At 40.4% G+C, this 13563-nt stretch overlaps 2 protein-coding genes across 3 annotated transcripts in view; one reads left to right on the top strand and one right to left on the bottom strand.

Annotated features, from left to right (window-relative positions):
• The window catches only part of AVEN (apoptosis and caspase activation inhibitor), a 97568-nt gene that overhangs the window by 65434 nt on the left and 18571 nt on the right, over window positions 1–13563 (bottom strand). The window contains exon 2 of the mRNA XM_082240864.1: window positions 10487–10658. Coding sequence (XP_082096990.1) covers window positions 10487–10658 — 172 coding nt within the window. The remainder of the gene's footprint in view (window positions 1–10486; window positions 10659–13563) is intronic.
• Window positions 1–13563, top strand: part of CHRM5 (cholinergic receptor muscarinic 5) — a 57509-nt gene that overhangs the window by 17974 nt on the left and 25972 nt on the right. The window lies entirely within an intron of this gene.

The raw sequence follows: 13563 nt of genomic DNA on the forward strand, positions 1-13563 counted from the left end.
CTTGGGGAATGAAACATTTATATCCATAAGATACTAAAGAGCACATTATGTAATATTGTATATATCACATGTAAAGACTGCAGAGGGCACATTGCCATTAAAAAGAAAGAAAGAGAAAACTGATCATATTCCACTTAAAACAAAGTACTTGTCTTTAAATCAGCTGATCTTAATTGATTATGGTGAACCTACACAAGCTCAAATGAGCGGTGGACCAAAGCAAAAGATCTATTTTGGGATACTTTAGACAGACAGATCAATAAGTGACCAAGGGCAATTCTTCAAACACAGTGAAAGTCTTCCAGTCCAGTCAAGTTATGCCATTACTTCCACTTCTTTTGTTTCTTCTGCTTGAACAGACTTTAGTATTTTCAAGATTCATTCCCAAAGGCTCTACACGAGACCTGAATTTCACCTCTGCTGCATCAGCACTTAGTTAATAGAGAGAAAAGGGTAGGTGGGCAGGAGGGAGAGGCTTAATATTATATATATATATACAAAATACAAAATAAAATTGTTACAAATGGAAATGAACCTACATTTTGAAAAAATTAATTAACTGCTTTGTTTAACCAAGCAAGCTTATGAAAATCTGACAAGTTTAAGCAAGCTGATTTAACATTTCAAGAGAAACCATTTGCAAGGACGACACGGAACTTCAGCCTGCTGTCCAAAAACCAACTAGTACTAAAGGCAAACCTTGGCTACTGTTCATGCTTAAGGAAAAGAGAGCTTAAACATGAACCCAGGTTCTGACAACACAATGCTGTGCTGAAGGAGCAATACAGGTCTGGGAGTGACTATATTTATGCGGCTCTGATAAGCCATAGTTCAGCTTACCATGTTCTGCAACCAGGCCACCGTGCACCAAGTAATAAAGCATGCAGATCTAAATCAATACAATACATTAATCTATTCAAGCAGGGAGGCATCTCAAGCTGCATGCAGTCAGCCCAATCTAAATTTCATATTGCCTTATGATATATGCTTTTCTTTGTACGTGATAAAAGAAGTGGAAGTTTATAAAGCTGTCATGAGCTTTGAGTACAAGATTCTGAAACATCTTTGAGTGTACTAAAGTCTTTTCTCATAACCTTTAAAAAATGTGAGAAAAGTTTTCAAATTATGAGATCAACTTCAGCTCTCCTCACCTCTACAGTTTCTGGACATGTGTAGTTCAAACCTCTGCCAAATGCTTCCATATTGTCTTCCCCATTCAAGCACCTCCTTATTAGATCTTGATCATGTACCCCCCCCCCCCCCGCTGCTTCTGATGCCCCTTGCCTGTTGCTTTTCTGGTCTTTTTCTGGTCCTTTACAGACCTTCTCTTAAAGCCTTGCCTCCTCTGCCTCTATGCATAACCAATGGCAGTTAAAAGACTGTTAGGATCAGAGCAGCTCAGTGTTCTGAGGGGTCGGGCTTGATCAGAATAAGAGATATGCGCATAGAACCTCCTACTCCACATAATAGGCCTGGGATCTGCTACGACTTATAGGGATCACCTCTGGATAAGAAAAAATAATGCCCCAAGTATTAGTCGTGAAACATAGTATTTATTCTTATTAGAATATTTAGTGCTTCTTTGTGCTTCTTTGAAAGACAACTCCCCTGTGTGGAAAGGTTCCGTGGCAGTTTGAAACCCACTGCCTTATCACATTTCACTGCGGCCTGGAACTAATGCACAGAATAGCAGGAAATATCTACTGCTCTTAAAGGTAAAGGTAAAGGTACCCCTGCCCGAACGGGCCAGTCTTGCCAGACTCTGGGGTTTGTGCGCCCATCTCACATCTATTGGCCGGGGGCCAGCGCTGTCCGGAGACACTTCCGGGTCACGTGGCCAGCGTGACATCGCTGCTCTGGCGAGCCAGAGCCGCACACGGAACGCCGTTTACCTTCCCGCTGGTAAGCGGTACCTATTTATCTACTTGCCCCCGGGGGTGCTTTCGAACTGCTAGGTGGGCAGGCGCTGGGACCGAGCAGCGGGAGCGCACCCCGCCGCGGGGATTCGAACCGCCGACCTCTCGATCGGCAAGCCCTAGGCGCTGAGGCTTTAGCCCACAGCGCCACCCGCGTCCCTATTTCTACTGCTCTTAGGGTGCCAGTAATCCTGACATGGATGCATCACTGCCAAGCATTTTATTAGGATCAGGATGTCAAGTACCAAAACAAAAATAAAGAGACTTGATAAAGGAATTAAGAAAACTAGAGTTGGAGACTCCACAATATCTACAAAGTTGTTGCTGCTTTAAAACTGTGTCTCCAGTTCCAATCAGTATTTTGTGGTATTGTGAACTGAGCTAATTATTATTCTGCACTGAAAGACCACAGCATTCAGATGTAACAGCATCTTCTACCACAATCTCATATTTGAGTCATGATGCATACAAAACACTGAAAGAAAATGTGATTATGCAAGTAATTAAATTTCAGAGGATGGTAAATTTCATGTTCCCCATAAATAAAGGATTTAATACACCGAAATGGAACCTCGCTGAATTTCAATAGCACAAATATTAGATAAGTGATGATCAAGGGTATTAGTAGTGATAAAACAACAACAATCATCAATAAATTAGAAAGGAATCTATTATAAAATACACAATGTCCTAAATCAGGCAAATACACGGAAAACTAAAAAACAATCCTTAACACAGGACCTAGCTGAAATGACAAGTCATGATTAACTGCAATGCTGAAAACCAGGTCTGCACAACCTATGACCACACACAGTTTGCTATCTCTGCATAATGGCCTGCTTGGCAACACCCTCATTTTTATAGTGCGAGCAGGTGGAAGAAGCAGGTTTATTAACCCCTGTTGAGCTGCCATACTTGGCTTGTTGTTGTTTAGTCGTTTAGTTGTGTCCGACTCTTCGTGACCCCATGGACCAGAGCACGCCAGGCACTCCTGTCTTCCACTGCCTCCCACAGTTTGGTCAGACTCATGTTTGTAGCTTCGAGAACGCTGTCCAACCATCTTGTCCTCTGTCGTCCCCTTCTTCTTGTGCTCTCAATCTTTCCCAACATCAGGGTCTTTTCCAGGGAGTCTTCTCTTCTCATGAGGTGGCCAAAGTATTGGAGCCTCATCTTCACGATCTGTCCTTCCAGTGAGCACTCAGGGCTGATTTCCTTAAGAATGGATACGTTTGATCTTCTTGCAGTCCATGGGACTCTCAAGAGTCTCCTCCAGCACCGTAATTCAAAAGCATCAATTCTTCGGCAATCAGCCTTCTTTATGGTCCAGCTCTCACTTCCATACATCACTACTGGGAAAACCATGGCTTTAACTATACAGACCTTTGTTGGTAAGGTGATGTCTCTGCTTTTTAAGATGCTGTCTAGGTTTGCCATCGCCTTTCTCCCAAGGAGCAGGCGTCTTTTAATTTTGTGACTGCTGTCACCATCTGCAGTGATCATGGAGCCCAAGAAAGTAAAATCTCTCACGGCCTCTATTTCTTCCCCTTCTATTTGCCAAGAGGTGATGGGCCCAGTGGCCATGATCTTCGTTTTTTTGATGCTGAGCTACAGACCATATTTTGCTCTCTCCTCTTTCAGCCTCATTAAAAGGTTTTTTAATTCCTCCCCACTTTCTGCCATCAAGGTTATGTCATCTGCATATCTGAGGTTGTTGATATTTCTTGGCTAGTGGCCTGTATTTGACTTATTTGGTCACAGGTCATGTAGGCCAGTGTTCCCCAACCTTGGGTCTCCAGCTGTTTTTGGACTACAACTCCCATCATCCCCTGCTAACAAGACTAGTGGTCAGGGATGATGGGAATTGCAGTCCGAAAACAGCTGGAGACCCAGGGTTGGGGAACACTGATGTAGGCCTACTCAAATGATTCTACCCCCCTCTTCTTTTACAAATGAATAAGCCAATAGTAGAAGTAATTCTAAGGCAGACCACTAGTGCTGCCCCTGGCTATAAGCAGCTCCAAGCATACACAAACATGTATCAGAGAATGAATGGACAGATATATAAATAGATAGATAGTACTATATATAGATGGAAATTATTGCAGAAGCAGGTATTGACTGCTGCATGGGCAATGCTTACTAATAATAATAATAATAATAATAATAATAATAATAATAAATTTTATTTATATCCCGCCCTCCCCAGCCGAAGCCGGGCTCAGGGCGGCTAACAACACTAAAATAGTGCAACATTATAAAAACATCATAAGAATTAATTAAAATCAAAATTGATGGCAACCATGAACTAAAGTATTGTAAAGATTGCCAAAGGAGGGAGTCAGGCTGTGCCCTAACCAAAGGCCTGGTGGAACAGCTCTGTCTTGCAGGCCCTGCGGAAAGATGTCAAGTCCTGCAGGGCCCTTGTCTCTTGTGACAGAGCGTTCCACCAGGTTGGAGCCGCAGCCGAAAAAGCCCTGGCTCTAAGCCACACATAATTCCCATTTCCGCTGAGACTCACGAGGAGCAACAGTTGTGGCCCCAGAACAGCCACAGTGGAGTTGGCCTCCCTTCCTCACCTTTGGCATGGTGGGAGAGGGCACTTCTGGTTCCTCTCACTGAGCCAGCAGCCAGGGACTTGCTTGCATGGCTCACCAGCCAATCACAGATGAGCTGGGGGGGCATGGCTGGGGAGCAGACCTGAGTGAGAACTTCTTCCCTGCACCCGGAGTATAAAAGCCAGTCACACCCAATGCCTACACCAAACCATCTGACACCTGGAATCAGTAAAGTTGTGGCCCTTTTATTCCCAACACCGTTGTCCTGTGTTCTTTGTTGATGTTATTATTGCACTCCCACCACCGGGTCCACTTTGCCCTGGCCCACAGCAACTCTTACCCCTTTAGAAAATATATAAGGTATTTTTCCTTAAGTGATATGTTTCAATTGTATGAAGACAGAAGCACCTCACTTAAAATGTAAAGTTCACCATCTTAAAATCATTACTCACAAGTAATGATTATCAGTGGCTTCTAGCTATGATGGCTTGCTCTGCTTTCACAGCTGGAGGCAGCAATACTTCGGAATACCAGTTGCTAGAAGCCACAGGATGGAAGAGTGCCATTGTGCTTTGATCACAGGCAGCTGGTTGGCCACTGTGAGAACAGGGTGCTGGACTAGATGGGCTGTTCGCCTAGCTTAGCAGGCTCTTCTTATGTTCTTAAGTACAGTGGTACCTTGGGTTAAGAACTTAATTCGTTCCAGAGGTCCGTTCTTAACCTGAAACATTTCTTAACCTGAGGCGCGCTTTCGCTAATGGGGTCTCCTGCTGACGCTGCACCACTGGTGCACAATTTCTGTTCTTATCCTGGGGCAAAGTTCTTAACCTGGAGCAACCACTTCCTGGTTAGCGGAGTTTGTAACCCAAAGCACCTGCAACCCGAAGCTCCTGTAACCCGAGGTACCACGGTAATCAAAATCAAGTCAAGGGAATTAGTCAAAGTAAGTGCTTTAGGAGAACACATGGCCTTATGCACACGATTGAAAAGAGATGGATGATTCTAAGCAAGAAACCACACACTATAAAACATTAAATCATGTCTGCTAAACAAACAAAAACACAACACATTTCTGCTTCAATTTCCTGAATGAAAATGCTACATGTTCTGAAAAAATTCACTTAAGTACCAATTTGTAATAAACATTAACACTTCTTTAAATCTAGAGGGATTTTTAATATCAGATCCTCATTTAATTAAGTACTAAATGTTGACCTTTCAAATTTTCATTAAGTTAAATTACGTCTACAAGGCTAGGACAATCCAAGTTTATATTCTGACATCATTCAAATGTTTTATAGCAGCTGAAAAACACACAGATGAAATACATCTATTAGGCTTTATTTACTTTAAAAAGAAAATAATAGTAAAGTTAGTTCAGCTGTAGACATAAATCTCTAATAGCCTGTTCAATTATAAGATATATTTGTAGCAAGTTATAAAAATATCCTCGTGACTTTGTTTTTGGTTGCACAGATGCTGAAATGTAAGAATTTTCCCTCACAGAGAAAAAAAAAATATTGGGGGTGGGCACAGAGATATATATATATATTTTAGGATTTGTGTGTTTCCCAAAGACAGCACCAGCCAACCAGGCGAGTGTAGGGCAGCCTGCTGGCAAAATGGGATTTGTCTCCTCCAAGGTATAGAAAAATCATCCCCATATTTATTTCAAGCAAATTAGCTTACATTATTAAGACTGCCCTGGTTCAATTTTAAACATTATCCTAAATATTACAAGTGTTTTTTTAAAAACCTACTATGCTGTTAACTTCTTTACAATCCTTTTGTAAATATGCAATAAACATTTTCCATTCTTTTTTTTATATTTGCTCATAAGAGGAGGAGGAAGTGTGCATTTGCGTGACTTATTTCTAGGTCAGGGGTAGCTAACCTATGGTCTACCAGATGCTACTGAACAAAATTTCCATCAGTCCCAGCCAGCATGACCAATCACAGGAAGGGAGCACAGGTTAGTCCCCCCCCCCCCCGGTTCTATACCAGTAAAACAGGGGAATACTTCATCTGAACTAGGCTACCATCAACCATAAGGAAAAAGAGGAGTAGCAATGGAAGGTGGTTTTTCTGTATTCTTGTTAGTGTCCTGACCAACAACTTTTAATCATGCACAACACATTGAATTGAACACACTGAGGGGCTAGCAATACTGGCTCCATTCACAGACTAATTACTGCACCAGCCAAGACACAGACAGTACGTTCTTTAACTCCCTCAGTGTGAAGAACAGCACGCTTTAATAAAGTTCTCCCCTTTTGCCTGTCGGCTGTTCACTTTCCCACATAAGCCAAGGCACAGACCTACATTGGAAACAAGGCAGAAGTGCATAAGGAAAGAAGGTAGAAGTGGTGGTAATGCCTTTGCTTGCTGCATCTTGACTTGTAAGGGAGAAAATGGGTGAACAGTAGGGCCAGCTGGAAAGTCTCTGGAAACTGAACTGAGCTGTCAGTTACTACTCCCTAACTAGGATGATCAAGTCCAAAAGGACAGCAGGATTCTATACCTTTAAGCGTTGCTACAATAGAGAAACCCAGCAGAGGCCTCTGTTTCTCATGCATGCAAGAGAGCTACACCTGCCTATATTCTGTTTGACAATTTGTCACCTTCAAAAATACCGTATTTTTTGCACCATAACACTCACTTTTTTCCTCCTAGAAAGTAAGGGGAAATGTCTGTGCGTGTTATGGAGCATTTAAATGCCTGCGGGTGGCAGGGGGGATCTGCTGCAGTCGTGAGCAGAGGATCCATGGTTCCCTTTCCTTCCCTCCTCTGTGGTTACAAAGCATGGATCCACATGGATCCTCAGGATTTTTACACTGGGCTACTCCAAACTCACTGTCAGATCACATGTCTGTGGCCACAGCATGAACCACAAAAATCATATATCCACTATTTTGTTTAGAATATTTTTTTCCTTGTTTTCCTCCTCTAAAAACTATGTGCGTGTTATGGTCTGGTGTGTGTTATAGAGCGAAAAATACGCTACCTAAGGAGCTTCACCTGGAGTCACTGATATGGAGCCCTTGGCTGCTTGTTACATCCGAAACAGTTTAACATCAACTGCATGTGCACTACTTATTTCTAAGGGCTTTTGGATTGCAACCCTGGGCATCCATCCACCTCTTCCTCCAAAATATATTTTTTTAAAAAATTATACTGCCTTTGCAAATAAGAAAGTGCTAAAAATGGCTTACAATGGAATACAGCCTAAAAATCATTTAGAAAAGCAAAACACCAATCGGATATACCACACCCCTTACTGGTATCTCATCAGCCTCCTACTAAGCGCCCTGCTTTCCACTACAAGTCAAGGTTCCAAAAAAAATTTGCAAGATGAAACCTAATATAATACATAATTCAAAAATAAAATGATGCCACTCACTTGTCATCAGCCTGCAGTTGCTAGATGAAAGGGAAAGAAGGGGAAGTATGTGACCTTGATCAACATAGCATTTATTTTAGGTCCCTAGCAAGAAGACCCATAGAAGCAAAAAAATAAATAAAAAAGAATGAAGTTGTCATGGACACTTGGTATGTAAAGCACAGTTCAACATGGCATGCAATACCCTGTACTGGGCTGACAGTGTAGAGTAGGGATACATTGTTTCATGTGGGGAGGAGCTCGTCTCTCATCTCTATGCCTCATTAAGGGCACCTGCCTCAAGCAGAAATTCAGTAATCCATTTTGAAAAATGCTTATTAGCACTATACCTCTATTTATGTATTTCCTAAATTACAATGAATAACAAAGAGCTAACAATGCCCAAGACTCTATATATTTTATTTTTGCAGAGAAAATTATACTGTAATAAAATTCAAACATTGTTCTAGCTAGGTATAAATGTAACTTATCTTTAGTGTCACATACAGTGTGCATCAATTCCACCCACCCATCAATACTATTTATTACTTTTCTCCTCTGCATTCTCAGCATAACAAGACTCTCAAAACAGCAAATATTCAATACCTGAATGATTCACCTCTAATATCTTCAAGTGTTCCAGAGAAATCTGCTACATTTTGTAGCAGATCCAAATTTTTTAAAAAAGATAAAAGCGTAATGTACTAAATGTACTAAAATAAATTATATTTCAAGTTTTGCAATATGCACACATTAACATTCTACTTCTTTTCAAGATATGACCTGAATGGCAATATAATGATGCTAACCAAAACTGATTAGACTTTCAGATGCAAGATCACACATGGAATTCATGCAAACAAAATTGTTTAGAAACTGTCACATACCAAAGTCACAAGCCTTTTTTTATCCATTAATGCTCTAGTTCTACTTCTAAATGTTCCTAAAGAACTTGGAAAAGTATGAATACTTCAAACTGACAAAAAAATGCTATTTTCATCTTCACATACACGCACTCTCAGTTAAATACACTGAAGCTGTTCAATACACTGAAGCTGATTACAGTCATAGGGAGAAAGGAAGTTTACCCTCTTTGAATTCTGTGGTTTTACATATCAGGACATAATAACAATCATCTGTTCCTTGGCATGTCCTAAAATTAGGTAAATACAACCTCAGATGAACAACAGCACATGATTTATTACACCGTGCCATGATTTATTTACCAGAAATAAAGCCCAAAAGAAAGAAAAGGTTGTCTCAGATGATAGACCAAGAATTAGGCGTAACATCCAAACATACACATGCAAAGCTGTAATACAGAACTGTCAATGGGTACAGTCCAAGACACTGTCAGAGCTAGGGTAAGCTTGCCTTTAAACTACTTGAAAGGCTTACTAGAACTATACAAGCCTACACAGACGTAATAGGACTGCAGCTCGCACAGCCCATAGCAGAATGAATTTGCCCACACCCAGAGTGCTTTTTTTGGTTTTTTGGTTTTTTAAAAAGGGTGCTAGTATTATATATTGATAAAGGTGTCATGGGTGCTAATACTCTGTACCACTGAGTACTGTCACAAAAAAGTCTATGTATGTGTATACACACACACATCAATGACTAACAAAAAATAAATTTCCAATTCTTATAGCAAAACATGTTGGCAGCCATTTTCATCAGTTATAGAGCTTTGAGGACGGAATGCTCAGACAGCTTTCATTTTGCTGAAACTAAGCAATGCTGTACTGTCCTATAAGTTGAGCCCATGCGGTATTAATGTGTCCAAAATGCCCATCCAGTTTCTCCCTTTTTGCTAAAATTGTTGGATATGTTGGCATCTGTATAGCAAGTATTGGTAAGTCTGATAGACTATGGTTCTCAGACTTAAAGAGTTTAGCAAAAAAACAGAGTTGCAGTTTGCAAAAAAAGTAGAATAAAGGAAATCATAGTCCAACGCAAAGGTTTATGGAGGCCCTGATCCAACTTGGGTCACTTTGTTGACATCATGGTGTGACTGAGAGGAGTAAAATCACTCCAAATCACCTGACTCACCTAGTTATTCAGCCCCAGCACAAAGCTGCTACACATCCCTATCTTGATATAGGATCTTATCTAAATGGAATACATAAATAAATAAAATTAGGGGACAGCAGCTCAGTGGTGGAGCACTGGAAACAACTTGTCAAAAACCCTGAACAACCACTGGCAGTCAGTGTAGATCAGGTATCTTCAACCTTTTCAGATTCAGAGTCCACTTTTAACTCAAATATGCATTGGGGGATTTACTTCTTAATCTTTTACCATATACTTGTATGATGGTAGTGCTCCTGTTGTGACCCATCTTGCATCTGGCTGCAATTCACTAGTGGGTCCCAAATCATTGTTCGAAGACCAGTGGTGCAGATGATGCTAAGATAAATGGACCCTGGCCTAGCTTGCTATAAAGCAGCTTCCTATGCTCTCACACATCTTGTTATAACACTGCCCATAGGCTTTTAGCTAGCGAATTATTAAATCAGTCTTCTTTTCGAGAATTCCATTACCAGCAGCAAAAACGAGGCATTCCAAATGCCATTATGAGGAGACAAATATGCAACATATAAAATTAAACGCTGTTTGTGATTTCTCTTCCTTACCTGCTGAGCTAAGCAAAACACTGAAGTCTGTCCCACGCTGTGATTCACCATTGTCATTTTGTGTTTCTTTCTCCGTATCTTCATAACGGTGCCAGTTGGAAACTACTTTTCTTCTTGAATAACTTCCTTGTTCTTCTTTTTCCTCTTCTTGTGACTCAAGATCAGCCGAGGCCTATGACATGTAGCAGCAAGAAGATTGAATAAGAGCTTTAATTAGCCTTTTCTTTTAATCTGTGTTTGGTTTTCTGAAAAATTAAGACAGCTACCTTAAATCAATGTCCCAATTTAACATTTCATTTAGTAGGCATGTCCAGATTACCTGCCCTGGCATGTCAGTACTTAGAACCTGCATCACTATATCTGTCTGTGACACTAAATTTCATGGCAACACTGTCCTAGTGTCATAGTAAACAGCTGATCTAGGGGATTTACATTTATTCTCTCTTCAATTTTAAGACTGTGATGGATTACCCAAAAATCTGGTAGCCTATTTATTATATCCCCTTACATTCAGTTGTGTGCCATCAGGCTTCATGCTCTTTCACAGTTAAAGTTTAAAACAAGGTTTAACCCTGGGCCAAGGTTTATTCCATGGTACTGACATTTAGAAGACATCTGAAGGGAAGTTTTTAATGTGTGACATTTTAATGTATTTTAATCTTTGTTGGAAGCCGCCCAGAGTGGCTGGGGAAACCCAGCCAGATGGGCGGGGTACAAATAAATTATTATTATTATTATTATTATTATTATTATTATTATTATTACCACCATCATCATCAACACCACTTTCTCAAACTATTCTTAAACCATTTACTGTTCCTTTTTAATGTCCAGATTGTATCACAAATTATCTACAGGAATTAAACATACAACAAGAATATGATGCTAACTGAAATCTGTTAGCAGCTGCTAATCTCTTGCTTTAAATGGAAAACCATTTCTTGACCTATGCAGAAGAAATGTGGGAGAACATGCTCATAACAAGCACTTGGCAACTATCTGAGGATAGGAAGTCAATGAGTCAGATTATTCTGCTCTGTGCCTCTTTATACCCCATAGTCTAAACATCTTTGTCTTCATTAATCTGGAAATTAATTTCTTTCTCCTTTTCTTCATCAGAAACATAGCAAGCTATCAACTTAAGCTACACTCTAGACAGCCTGGAAATGAAAGTTCACTTAGATCTGTTTCCTCAAATTCTTTGCTCCTGTTGCAGATTTGCTTACGGTGGGTTCTTAGAGAAAGCAGTGAAACAGTACTTCTACCCAAGGAGCTCTCTTCCTGAGGACATATTGCCCCAGGGTCCTCCAAAATGTGGAGCAAAGAGTGAAAATAGCTCACAACTATTTCTCTTCTCCTAGGCTGTGATACAGCTTGCTCCTCCTTCAGCAGTATGAGAGGCAGAGCAATGGCGGCTTCACTTGGCAATATATCATGGGTGAAACCACCGCTGCTCCCGAGTCCCTCTGCTACCAGCAACCCAAAGTTGCAAGTGGCACTGGTAGCAGAAGGACTCGGGAGCGGCATCCGTTTCACCCGCAACATAGCACCGAGTAAAGCCACCATCGCAGTCTGCCCCTCATACCAGTCCTGGATGATGTATCAAAACATTGCCCAGGTCTAATCATTACTGTTTCACACCACACCACTAATACCACCCTCACATTTTTGATGGTGACAAAAGCTGAAGGTAAGAGGTGACAGCTCGACTAAACCCTAAAATGAGTTTATGGTTCACAGTTCACATTCTTCACCACTAAATAAGATTGAAGGGCTATAAAATTGACTCCAACTGACCAAAAAGCAAATTCTTCAGTGAAGGAAATCAATACTTTCCCCACCAAAATTAAAACCCCAGGGAATCATTCACTGTGATAGAAGGGAACAGATCTTATGTCTGAAGACTTTTTTTGTCAAGCACACTTCTAGATCTGTTGAAAGCTAGTGGTAAGTTGCTGTATGCGAGGAAACAGCAGTCATCTACCAGTAAAGTTTCATATCATCAACTTAAGGGCTCGTGATGAGTAAGCCAAGTTAGCAATGTTGACAGAACAGAAGGTTCTGTCAACATGAATGCTGAAGGTTCTGTCAACATGAACACCTGAATGCTGAAGTCAGCTACTGCTGTCTTAGTATACATACAAACACACCAATAGGAATATACTCAAGTTGATTCATATTAAGTTTTGCCAAAGTTCAGAGGTAAGGGAACAGGGGCTTTTGGCTTTCAATTCAACCTTCATCACAATAGTATTGGTGTCTACCATGGTTAGCAGTATTTTAGTCATCAATTAATGATGATCCCCAGATGTTCCATATTCAGCAACATTACCACCTTCCATCCTCCTATTTGCATATTTTAGCCAATGGTCACTCTTTTTAGGTACAGCAATGAATTAAAAATTCAACTGTTGTAACTGGGTTACATTAAAAGTCCCTTAATAAAATTCATTTTATTATCATTTTATTACTACTATACCTAGTAGTAAGCCCACTTGGAAAAAAACGGCATTTACTTCTGAGTAGACATGCAGACATGTCTAAGACTGCTGTTAGGTTTTTCAGACCTAGTTGCTAAGTATTAATTTGAATTCTTGTAAACTTCATCTTAAGTCACGGTTTAAACTATTTGTCAGAAACTAAAAATCCACAGCAATCAAACCATTTACCATTTTAATGGTAACCTATCCTTGAAAATCAAATCTGAATAGACCTCCAGCACCAATATCCTTGCATTCTGTCTCCAACAAGCCAATTGTAACTGACAAGTTCTACTGGTTTTCCACCCACTCCAAGCTGCTAGCTTTTGAATGAACATTCCAGGGTTGTCCTAGCAACCAGATGGTTCTACCCACAACCCCATACTTACAGTAAGATTAAATCAAAACACAATTTTCTGCATATGGAAATAACAGTGGAAAAATATCTATGACCGCATAGTGGTCCATTTTTCTCTATTTCAGCATGAATTAAACTATGGAATTCTCATAGCAATGTAAAATAGTGCAGGCCAATTCCACAAATTCACTGATTTCTACATTTGAGTGGATATACCTAAATTGCAAGTGCTTGCAATT

This window comes from Podarcis vaucheri, assembly GCF_965113315.1.
Source record: "Podarcis vaucheri genome assembly, chromosome: 1".
In the NCBI taxonomy this organism is placed as follows: domain Eukaryota; kingdom Metazoa; phylum Chordata; class Lepidosauria; order Squamata; family Lacertidae; genus Podarcis; species Podarcis vaucheri.